General features: G+C 35.1%; 1 protein-coding gene and 1 pseudogene across 1 annotated transcript; one reads left to right on the forward strand and one right to left on the reverse strand.

Moving 5' to 3' along the window:
* Positions 1–5,271: 5,271 nt before the first annotated feature.
* LOC132183510 (U6atac minor spliceosomal RNA) lies at positions 5,272–5,373 on the reverse strand (annotated as a pseudogene).
* Positions 5,374–9,666: 4,293 nt separating this feature from the next.
* On the forward strand, positions 9,667–10,287 carry LOC132182691 (dehydration-responsive element-binding protein 1B-like). The gene has a single exon (XM_059596007.2). It carries the CDS (start codon positions 9,667–9,669, stop codon positions 10,285–10,287), a length of 621 nt encoding a protein of 206 aa, XP_059451990.2.
* Positions 10,288–13,171: the final 2,884 nt, after the last annotated feature.

Genomic DNA, 13,171 nt, shown 5'->3' on the forward strand with positions numbered 1-13,171 from the left:
TACTTAGTTTATTCTTAGAAAAGATAACTGCAGTAGAATTAACTCAGAAGATCTTTATGGGTCTAACTACAAAATTGACAATCTTGAGACCTTTAAAAAATGTCTTAACTATAATGCATGTGTAACAAATTCATAGCATGAAATGACTTTGCTTTCATGGTAGATGTAGTAACTGTAGTCTGCTTACTGCATTTTCAGTATATAGCCTTTTAACAATAAGAAAATATATATAGTGAAGTTGATTATCTACTATCTACACATTTAGCAAAAATCAAACTTGAATAAACACCACCAAATGGTAAATGTATCTTTAAGTTAAGCTGTAATTCTTGGTTCCTTGCATATTCCACAATACTGTATTGATCCAATAGTCCAACTGCTATTTCAATGTCAAGTATAATGTAGACCTGTGCATACATATGTGATATATTTCATCAGCTTTAGTTCCAATACATTTTGGGACATTAATTTATATTGATTTTATCCCCTTTAATAATAGGTGCTATTGAAGATTTATAGTTCTTCATTCTGAATCTCTCCCAAAACTTTTGAATGTATGTCTTTAGAGACAGTCTTAATATTCTTTAATCTCTGTCTCTGTGAATCTCTATGCTAATGACATAAGAGGTTTCATCCAAATCCTTCATTTTCAAAGTTTAGCAAGAAGAACTTTAAGTAGCAAACCTAAATTACTGCTTGCAAGCAAAATATTATCTATATACAGGACTAAAAGTAACTTTACTCTCACTGACCTTAAGGTATATACATTGATTAACAAAGTTCTCAATAAAACCATGTGAGGCAATAACCTTGTAAAATATTATATACCACTAGTGAGAGGCCTCTCTTAGTCCATTAATAGATATCCTTAATTTGTAAGCTTTCTGACTGTTATAAATAAAACCTTTAAGTTGTATTATATGCACCTCCTCCTTAAGATCCTCATTCAGGAAAATTATTTTTCACATCCTTTTGAAATAGCTCTAAACCAAAATGAGCTACTCATACCATGATAATCAATGCCTTCCTTTTGAGTAAGATCATTAGTTACAAGTCTAGCTTTATATCGTTTAATATTACTCGGAAACGTCCTCTTAGGTTTTGTAAACCCATTTGCAGTCTATTGCTACAACTCCCTTTGGTAAGTCAACTAGATTGCAAACTTGAATTTTAGCCAATGATTTCATCTCCTCCTTCATGGCATTGAAACACAATGTGAAGTTATCTCCATCCAAAAGGATGTGAAAACAATTTTGGATCGTCCTTAGGTCCGACATAAAAATCAGACTTCTGAAAGTATACAACATAATCACTAGGGATTGTTGGTCACCTTATTCTAGAGAACCTTCTTAATCCTACTACATTTACTTTTGACAAAGTCTGAGTAGGTTCATTTTGAACTTGTTCCTTATGAGTTGACTGTTCTGAAACCGACTGTGGTTCAAGATAATCAATTTGATTTTCCTTAAACACAATCAAACACCCTTCATATGAAGGGGTTTCTGTTAACCGTGCTTCCTCTAATTCAATCTTTTGAGGATGAACACTCCCACTAAGTTCAGCATCCTCTAGAAATTTTACATTTCTAGACTCAACAATTCTAAGATTGAATGAAGTACAGTAAAACTAAACTCCTTGGAGTTCACTGCATATCCTATAAAATCCCGCTAGTTGTCCTTGAATCTAATTTCCTTAGGTGTGGATTATAAATCCTCACTTTAGCAGGACAACCTCATATGTGTAAACAAGTTGAACCTTGTTCCATTAATTCCTTAATTTAGGTGTCTTTGGGACAACCTTGAATGGAACCCAGTTAAAGGTATACATAGCGATTTTCAAGGCTTCACTCCCATAGGAGAATAGAATATTAGTATTACCTTTCATGTCCCATTTTCGTGTACCTACCATAGTACTATATGCCACTATCAAATCTTACGATCTTGACTTCCTTTTGTTTTGTTTCTCTACTTCTACCTTATAGGTACTGAAAGCATTTAATACCCCAACCTTATGATTTAGAAGATAGAGATACATAAACCTTATATGGTTATTACCAAAAGAGATAGGATATCTCTAACCATTTAGGCAAGAAGTATGGAAAAGATCTACACTTGTACATGATCTCAAGAATCTCAAAAATCATTTTGTTGGCTCCTTTAGTGGTATAGTTGGTCTGCTTTTTCTTAATGCAGTCTACATAAATACCAAATATAATAAAATTCAAGAGTTGTAAAAAACTCTATCATTTATCGATCTTTTATTCTTTATGGAGATATATTCTAATCTCTAATGCCATAACATAGAGATTTCCTCATTCATAAGACTCTGTTTTATGTCAACATTTATATGCAGGGATTAATTTTCCAAAAATTGGAATCTAGATCAATTTTAAATAGACCATTAATTTAATATTCCACCCAAAAATTTTAATAATGTTCAAACTTGATTTTAACAAACTAAAATAGAAATTAAATTTCTAAAAAATTGTGGAATATATAAAACATTATTAAGGTCAAAACTATAACTGAATTTTAAAATTAATCTATAGATCCCAACAACCTCCAATTGCAAACAAGTATTGTTTAGAAAACCCTGCATTATGTAAACGTGGTTCGCTAAACCAAATTCAATCCACATGGTATTTAGAAGAGTCAATAAAGGAGATTTATGACACAGTAGATATGTGAGTTTACCTTTATTTCAAGTCATTTATGATACTTTATGCAATCATTTTTTTATATGCCCATAATTTTCCTTATTGTAAGAGAAACAAGTATCTTAATTGTCATAACACTTTGTTGGCACCTTGTTCTCATTCATTAAGTATTGGACATGATTGTCTATAAAGGTCTTTCCCTTAACATGACTAACTTATGGATTCTCATGTCTTAATTTCTCATCTTCTTGAACACACATGATCAGAAGTTCCTTTATTGATCAGTTATCCTTATATGTGCAACAAGGTATTTGAAAAAAATACCATATTTAGATGAGAGAATTTAAAATAAAATTGACCAAAATGACTCAAAAACTCAACCTGTAAGGACTTTATAATGAGCTGTTATGTCCTTCATTTCCATAATTTGCTCAGAAGCATTTTGAAATTGTAAAAGGTTTTGCTTTAAAGTTTTTCTATTAGGGTGTTGGCCAAAGCCTTATTGGAACTCACTAAATGTTCTTCAACGACCTTTATTTGGCCTAAAACATTAAGGAATAAACCCTAGTGCTTTCATTGATATGATATTTCATGAACGTTGAAGCTTAAGCGATTTAAATCATTACAATCGTTCATGTTTAACAATCTCATGTGGCGTACTTGATTTCGTCCACACGAAATGCCAGTTCAGTCTCCAAATACCCCAAAGTTAAAAGCACATTTTCATTTCAGTGAGAAAAAATTACCACTATAAATTATTGGAACATAAAATACTAATAATTAAAGCAGTAGGAATACAACCAATAACCAAGAAAAATAATATACTTTAATGCTATGAAATAACTTTATTTAAATTAACCAATGTTAATTTAATAGTAAATTTCTACCTACTTGTGGGCAAAGGTTGCGTCACACATGAAATTTACTCTTTATTAATAAGACTAATAAATTTAGCATTAATAAATAAAATTTTCCGTACCTGTGGGCCTAAGAGAAATTTTATTTTCAATGTTAAATTTACTATCTTATTCTAATTGAGTCATAAAAATAAAAACGTCCCTGTGGGGATTGACAAATTAAATTTATGAATTAATTACAACATGATGTTAATTTTCTTTATGAAGTTCACATATATAATCTTGATGCAATTATCATTATAAAATCGGGATGTTGTGGCTCTCCTAAAATTATTATAATAATCATGACTTCATTAACATCTAATTTATTTAAATTAACCAATGCTAATTTAATAGTAAATTTCAATCTATCTGTGGGCAAATGTTGCATCACGCAGAAAATTTATTCTTTATTAATAGGACTAATAAATTTAACATTAATAAATAAAATTCTCCGTACTTGTGGGCCTAAGTGAAATTTTATTTTTAAAGTTAAATTTACTATTTTATTCTAATTAAGTCATAAAAATAAAAACGTCCATGTGGGGATGAGTAATTAAATTTATGAATTAATTACAACATTAAGTTAATTTTCTTTATGAAGTTCAGATATATAATATTGATGCAATTATCATTATAAAATCGGGATGTTATAGCTCTCATAAAATTATTATGATAATCACAACTTCATTAAAATCTAATGACTATATAGATACCAAAATAAAGTTTTCAAGAATAAAAGACAAAACCAACATGTCAGTGGGTAAACAACATTTTTTCAAAGTACACTCGGATAGTGTCCCAGATAAGTGGGGGGGTGCACTTAAATCTCAAGACTGGCCTTACCAGAGCTTTCCGATTGTAATTTTGGATAGTATCATAAACATTCACCAACATATGTGGCTTCGTTAATTATTCACGGGTCTAGGCATCAAACAATTTATTTAAACAATAAAAGAACAAATTTAATCTTAAGTCCATGCATTAAATAAATAATAATTTCAATGCTAAACAATTTAAATGATAACATATATTAAATTGCAATATAAAAGCATATGAAAATGCATGGCCTAATGGTAGAATGTCTTGGGCCCCTTTAACCTTGAGAGCCTAGGTTCATAATTCCATATGAGCCCAAAACCCTTTTTTTTTTTTTAAGAAAAAAAAAAAAAGAGTTATCGGGTTGGGCTTCCATATAGGGCCAGCCTTTGGTTTCTGTATTGGGTTGGCCCAATCGGGTTAACCCACTTAATAAACCAATTTTTTGTTTTTTTTAACTGAATTGGGCTTGGGTTAAAATGAACCCATACCTAGTGGCCCAAAAATACTTGACCCGGTTCCTTATGGGTTAGAAACCCTACCCGAATCCTTAACTTCCCAACCCAAAAATACCCAAATCCTAGCTGCCGCCCCTCATCTTCCCCATGTGCTGCCGCCGCAGCTCCTATACCTTTTGAATGCGCTGTCCACCCATCCACCACTGACCAGTTGCCCCACACGATGCCGACCTACAAGAAGCGGTGGCGCCATCCACGGCTTTGAGTTGGGCTGCCGCTCACTTTATGCAGCCAACGCCGCTACAGATTGTGGGAAGACCGACGCTTTATGCGGCCAATGCCGCTGCCAGGTGGGCAAAATCGGAGCAGAACCGACGGCCAAAGTCACCGTCCTTTCCACAGGCAGCCCGTTAAGGGCTGCCGCTAAACCCTGAGTCGCCTGTGCTGGTTATAGATCCACCCCAAGGGTGGGAAGCCTTAACTGGATGTGTGGATAACAGGATGGCCTTTCGAGATGCCAACCATCTCTCCTTTCTACAAACACTTATGGCCTATACTTATTTTATTTCAACCTAAACAAAAAATTTAACAGGGCCGTGGGTTTCATTCTTTTCACCCTATTTTGTTTCAGGAATCAAATAAACAAAATAAATATTATTGAAACAAAAAAAATATATATATATATTTACAACATGCATATCTAAAATTAGACTGAGCAAATATGGCCTAGAGAAGGCTCTGATACCACATGTAAGAATTCTATATATAATTAAATGCTAATTGACAATAAAATTAGTAGCGGAATGAATAATTCTATAAATATTTGCTCAAGCCAGTTGAAAAACAGCTTCATAGCAATAAAATCTAAAAAACAAAAAATTATTGAGAGGTTCTTCTGACCTATGCCTACCAGTGAATGCAAATTGATAGAATACACATGTCTTATTTATAGATAGGTCAAAGACCCTCAATTAGAGTTGTTACCTTAATTATTCTTCCCATCAAGGAATAAAAATCAAATAAATAATCAATACAACTTATTTGATTCCACAAAATAAAATTAGTAATAAATTCAAATATTTGTTTCCACAAGAATTAAATCGACAATTTAATTTAGAATATTTGATTTCATAGAATAAGTTTTAATTCGAATAAATCATTGAATACCGTAATTATACATATTTTATAATCACAATAATATATGTGACATAAGGAACATACCTTAAATGAAATTTCTTACACATGCAACATTGACTTCCATTCAACTGGAAAACTGATAGAAAGCCACACAGCTGAATCGTTAACTTAATCTATCTGAGTAAACAATATGATAAAGAACTTTTCTTTTCCAACCAAATCGAAGGGCATGCAGTTGCAGAACAAATTGCCATGTGCATCTAATACAATAGATAAACCACCTACTTAACCATATGGCAACAAAGACTTCAATAACATGATGAAATATACAATAAAAGGGGGCAAAATAAACAAATAAAATCATCTTGTCCATCGATCAGGCACCACATGCAGTATTCTGAAATATGGCAAGAATAAAAATAAATAAAAGATTTAAGATCAGCAAAAGTACCAATTCACAAAAGCAATAATGTCTTACACGCCATCTTTCATTTCATATTTGAAAGGATCTATTGACTAAATAATTAAAAGAACAAAAAAGGAAAAATAGAAATGAGGAGAAAGGAGAATGACTTTAGTACACAGAAAATGGGCAGGAAATCCCTTTGAGATAAGAACCAAGTAACAGAAGTAAAGGCGCACAGTGGGGAAAAAAAAATGTAACATCCAGCAGGACTGATACTAAACCAACCTGAGCTGAGACCTGAGACCTGGGAAAAAAAAAACGAAGTAATTCATCTATAATACAATGCTTTATCTAGGCCGAGAAAAACGAGTTACATCAAACTAAACACTAACCTCACGAGACCAGTCCAAAGAGGCACCCAAACGGCGTAACCGTTTTAAAATGGTTCCACTATACTTGGTTGAACAATAGATATAGGTGAAAATGGAGTAAACAATAAAATAAAATGAAAATCGTAAAGGGAACTATTTTTTCTGCTGGGAATAGAGTTGATATTAATTAGTAAGTGATAGTTTGAACTCACTTCAGATACAAATTGCTCACCACCAATATCATGTCTGGTTAATTGCCTTTCACGCATTATCTTTTTTTCCACGACAACCTGAAGGAAGGAAAAAAAACTGCCTCATGTAGTGCAATCGACGAAAAAATATCCTATAATATTTTATTTATCAAAAAAAAAATATCCTATGCTATAAAGAAACGGCCATATTATCATATCTCTCTCTCTATCTTATCTTTTCTTTTTATAAAAAACAAAAACAAAAAACGGCCATATTAACTGTCAACTGTGTTTTGGGAACTGTGTGACGTCACCCCCAAAAGGTAAAGACCCCCCTCCCTTTGGTTCGTTGTTTTCAGTGTGTCACGTGTGTGTCACGTGTTCAACTTGCCCAATTGTCACACGCATAGGGGTGTAAATGAGCCGAGCTTGAGCGAGCTTTCCTTGTTCAGGCTTGGCTCGTTTAAATTTTACTCGAGCTCAAGAGCGAGCCAAAAAAATCGAGTTCAAGCTAATAATAAGTCGAATCGAGCTAATGTTTTTATTTTTAAATTTTTTTTTAACTTTAAGTACTCTTAAAACGGCTTAAGAAGTTAGTTTGCATATGAGTATTTGCTTAGCCTGGCTAGTCGAGTATGGAGCCTGAGTCAATACAGCAAGGCATTTGGTTTCAAAGAGAGAGGATATGCATCCTTTTATAGATAAGTAAACTTGGAGATTGATGTTTTCTTAACAGTGTGGGACAAGTTAACAGGTTGTATTCAGACTGCATTGGGACAACGCCCCCTACAAAAAAATATTTTTTTAACGTCTCTCTCTCAATCCCCCTCACCAGTCACAACGGATCTTCCACCTGAACTCTCATTTCCCACTCTCTCACTCTCACTCACCAGACAGGTAGTGATAGTGTTTGCGTATGTTTGATTCTTCAATAGTTTATGCATTTCGCAATCTCCCTCAATAGTTTCTGCTTGATTCTTCTTCCTTTTGTTTGGATCTGCTCTAATTGAATCGATGTCTTTTTAATGATTGCTCTCTCTCTCTTTGATCACGAAGGGTCTAGAATTTTTCATTCTCTAACGCTAAAATATAAATGCAATTTTAAGGTTTTAATAATTATGAGATTTATAATTAATTATGTATTACTTAGTTATATATATATATATATATATATATACACACTCGAGCTTATACGAGCTGTTCACGAGCTTAGCCGAGTCGAGCCGAGCTTACTTCATTTAATATTCGAGCCAGAATTTGTGTTCATGAAGTGCTTCATTTAATACTCGAGTCGAGCACGAGCCGAGCTTATGCGAGCCGAGCCCAAGCTTGCTCGCAAGACGCTTCGCTCACTTAACAGCCCTACACGCGCACACATCGTGCCTTCCTAGAAAGTTCTAACAACGCCTACCTGTCAGTCCCCACAGGATCATTCTGTAGGCAATTTAGGATTTAAATTTCTTCCACGTGGTGATACTTTGAAGAATATCCTCTTTATCCTCCTCCTTTCTTTCTTTTTTAGTTCACCTTTTTGTTTCAAAAACGTGAGCAAATCTAAATGAGTTTGGATAACAGATGGATAGAATGCGACACTATCACAAGTAGCGGATCAAAATTATTATTATTTTTTTTTAAAAAACAAATGGATATTCAAATATTGAATTTATAAATCGATTTCTATAAAAATTAGAGAACAAACTAGTTAATTTAATAAATCGAGTTAATGTTGATTTATATATAATTTTGTACATATGTCATGACATAATTTAAACTCGACACGTGACATTTAAAGTTAATAATTTCTTATAAGAGAATGATGCTACATGTTCTCTTGAAAAGCCAAAAAAAAAAAATAGTCATTATTTTTCTCAATCAAATTTTAAAAAATTATATCTACCAAGAAAAGAACACTGAAAAAACACTTCAAATTTTTCGTGCTAAAGCCAATTTGACCATTTTTTTTTAAAAAAAAAAAAATAATATCTACATATGACCAGAAGAATGCATAACATTTTTTTTTTATATGACTTACAAATTCTACATAAACTTAACACAAAATTAAATAATTATAATAACTTATGATTGATTATATAATTTTATATTAGTGTATTGCCACGATTTGAAGCAAATTCCTAATAAAAAGCATCACTTTTTAATTATTTTTTAATGGTGGACCGAGTCGTATGGTTGAAAAAAATATAATTTTTTTTTAAAAAAAAAGGGAGCAAATTGTCTCCCAAGTACAGAAATGGATAGGAGCCGAGGAGGGGGGGGGGAGCGGGGATTCAGCGTCCGTAGTAATGGGTAGTTGACAGTGAGAGAGCGGACCGAGCCTTGAATCCTCCCTGATTCTGACACCTGTACATTCATTCATTCACTTGACTAGAAAGTAGCGAAGCTGAGGCTTTCAGTCAAAATTATCCACGTGTCGCCACACACCTACACCAGCCCACAACTTGACTAAATCCAGCTGGTACTTCTGTTCAACCCCGCTTCCTTAGCAGTTGCCAAAAAAAAATACCCCGGGCCCCACCCCTCACCACCCCCAGCCTGGCTCCTTACCACGAACCGTGTGTGCGTACCTTTTCCTTCTCGTTTGGCAATACAAAGCAACGTATATATACACACAATCTCCTGCTTTTTACTACCAAAACTATAAACCATTATATTCACATTCACCAAACTACAACCATCATAATATCACTCCACTACTGAAGCACGCACGGACACTGATGGAAGTTTTCACTCATTATTCGCCTGGGTCTGAGAGTAGCAGCAGTCTTAGCGCGGCGCACTTGTCGGACGAGGAGATTCGGCTGGCTTCCAGGAACCCGAAGAAGCGGGCGGGGAGGAAGAAGTTCAAGGAGACGAGGCACCCGGTGTACCGGGGGGTGAGGAGGAGGAACTCCGCGAAGTGGGTCTGCGAGGTGCGGGAGCCCAACAAGCAGACCAGGATATGGCTGGGGACGTTTCCCACGGCCGAGATGGCGGCGCGAGCCCACGACGTGGCGGCGATAGCGCTGCGGGGAAACACCGCCTGCCTCAACTTCGCGGACTCCGCTTGGCGGCTGCCGGTTCCGGCTTCGGGAACGGCCAAGGACATTCAGCGGACGGCTGCGGAGGCTGCTGAGGCGTTTCGGCCTGCAGAGACGAAGGACGCCGAGGAGGAAAGACAACCGTCGGAGACCGTGTTCTTCATGGACGAGGAGATGGTCTACGACATGCCGGGGTTGCTGGTAAATATGGCGGAGGGGATGCTCTTGCCTCCGCCTTACTGTGTGGGATATGATGGGTACGGCGGGGATGACATGGAAGCCGATGCCGACGTTCCATTGTGGAGCTATTCAATTTGATCCTACTTGCTGTTGTTGTGATTATATACGATATAATCATAATATATGAATAGTTTTTAGAGTACACTAGAATGGGTACTTGGAGATTTTCGTTGTTTAGGGAAGCCAACTTTTTCTCCGTACTTGTTTTTTATTAAGTCCGGACAGTATTTGTGTTTGACCCACCAAAAACGAAAACAAATTTTTAGTATTTGTGTTGGAGGGAGAAGTCAAAAGAGTCATATATATTGCGTCAAATGCTATGCACAAGTCCCCTTGTATATTGCTTGGCCAAAAAAAAAAAAAAGAAGCTAATTATGCAGAAGGGCTGCTTTGTAGTTCTATACTTTTGTATGTAAATGAAAGTATAAATGGAAAAGCCATATCTTTTATACAGAAATGAATTACTTTTAATGCATACGTCTTCTTTTTTATTTTTTTTTTAAGCTAACAAGCAGGTCATATTTTGGAGGAAAGTGCCACGAAAACGTGGCCCATTGAGAATTGGCCAAGTCCTTGGAATTTGGGATGACGCGGGAAAAGATAGATAAGAGCAAAGCACGTAGGGGTGTAAACGAGCCGAGCTTGAGCGAGCTTCCCTTGTTCAAGCTTGGCTCGTTTAAATTTTACTCGAGCTCGAGCTCGAGTCGAGCTTAAGGGCGAGCCAAAAAAATCGAGCTCGAGCTAATAATAAGTCGAGCCGAGCCAGCTCGCAAGCTGGCTTTTATATTTAATGTTTTTGTTTTTTTAAAAAAATTTAACTTCAAGTACTCTTAAAACGGCTTAAGAAGTTAGTTTGCATATGAGTATTTGCTTAGCTTGGCTAGTCGAGTATGGAGCCTGAGTCAATGCAGCAAGGCATTTGGTTTCAAAGAGAGAGGATATGCATCATTTTATAGATAAGCAAACTTGGAGATTGATGTTTTCTTAACAATGTGGGACAAGTTAACAAGTTGCACTCAGACTGCATTGGGACAACGCCCCCTACAAAAAAATATTTTTTTAATGTCTCTCTCTCAATCCCCCTCACTAGTCACAACGGATCTTCCACTTGAACTCTTATTTCCCACTCTCTCACTCTCACTCACCAGACATGCAGTGATAGTGTTTGGGTCTGTTTGATTCATCAATAGTTTATGCCTTTTGCAATCTCCCTCAATAGTTTCTGCTTGATTCTTCTTCCTTTCGTTTGGATCTGCTCTAATTGAATCGAGGTTTTTTTAATGATTGCTCTCTCTCTTTCATCACGAATGGTCTAAAATTTTTCATTCTCTAACGCTTAAATATAAATGCAATTTTAAGGTTTTAATAATTATGAGATTTATAATTAATTATCTATTACTTAGTTTATATATATATATATATATATATATATATATATATATATATACACACACTCGAGCTTATACGAGCTGTTCACGAGCTTAGCCGAGTCGAGCCGAGCTTGCTTCGTTTAATATTCGAGCCAGGATTTGTGTTCATGAAGTGCTTCATTTAATATTCGAGTCGAGCACGAGCCGAGCTTATGCGAGCCGAGCCCGAGCTTGCTCGCGAGACGCTTCGCTCACTTAACAGCCCTAAAAGCACGTCATTGATATATAATTAAATTTCCAAAAACAATAAATGCTCCATGACGTTAACACATAATCTAGTCATAACACTAGGCGGCGGTATCAAATGCCTCCTGCAGAAAATACAATGACGTCCAGTCGTCCAGACCTTTTAATTTCTTCTTTTGGTATATCCATTTGCTTCATTTTGACCAAAAATGGGTCCCTGTCAGGTTCCAAAGACCAAGAAAACCGACAAATAAAACAGTCAATCATCTTCATTGACCATTGCTCGACGCTTGAGCTTCAATATGTTGGCCTGCTTCTTCGAGAGACAAACGCTCCTGCATGAGGGAGGTTAGCTTCGCAACATTCTCTTGATGAATGTGGGTAGGAACCTATTCTCTGAAGCCAGAAACATTCATCATCTTTGACAGCTTGTCATGTTGCCTGCAAGATTTTAGTAGGATAAAAAAAAAAAAATCATATTTCAAATTAATAATTCACGTAAGAACAATATATTCGACAAAATTTGCCTTTCTTTGACAATTTTTTACACAGTTTTTATGCCTTCCCAACATTCAGCAATATGGAGTTCAAACCGAAGACGGCACCCCCCAGTTGAGAAGGCCACTTAGAATCATACTTTTGAATCTCGTCCATCTTCTTCCTGATCTTTTCGAGTTCTGCTTCAGGAAAAAGAGTTCCTTGAAGTTCAAGATAAACAGAAAGGTTTTCATTTACAACAGATACTGCACATCCACCTGGAGGAGCATCACTCTCACCAATTACCTGTATAAGGATTATTAAGCAGGTGAGAAGTATTTTGATCAATGAAATGAAGTAGCATATGCCGGAAGAATTCTATATATAATTAAATGCTAATTGACAATAAAATTAGCAGCAGAATGAATAATTATATAAATACTTCTAGCTATGTTTTGCTTAAGCCAATTGAAAAACAGCTTCACAGCAATAAAATTTGAAAAACTAAAAATTATTGAGAGGTTCTTCTAACCTATGCTTACTAGTGAGTGCAAATTGATGGAATACACATGCCTTATTTATAGGTAGGTCAGAGACCCTCAATTAAAGCTGTTACCTTAATTATTCCTCCCATCAAGGAATAAAAATCAAATAAATAATCAATACAGCTTATTTGATTCTATAAAATAAAATCAGTAATTAATTCAAATATTTGTTTTCACAAGAATTAAATTTACGATTTAATTCAAAATATTTGATTTCATAGAATATGCTTTAATTGAAATAAATCACTAACCACCGTAATTATACATATTTTATAATCACAATAATATATGTGACATAAGGGACATACCTTAAATGAAATTTCT

The sequence above is a fragment of the Corylus avellana genome, chromosome 5 (assembly GCF_965113065.1).
Source record: "Corylus avellana chromosome 5, dhCorAvel1.hap1.2, whole genome shotgun sequence".
NCBI lineage: Eukaryota > Viridiplantae > Streptophyta > Magnoliopsida > Fagales > Betulaceae > Corylus > Corylus avellana.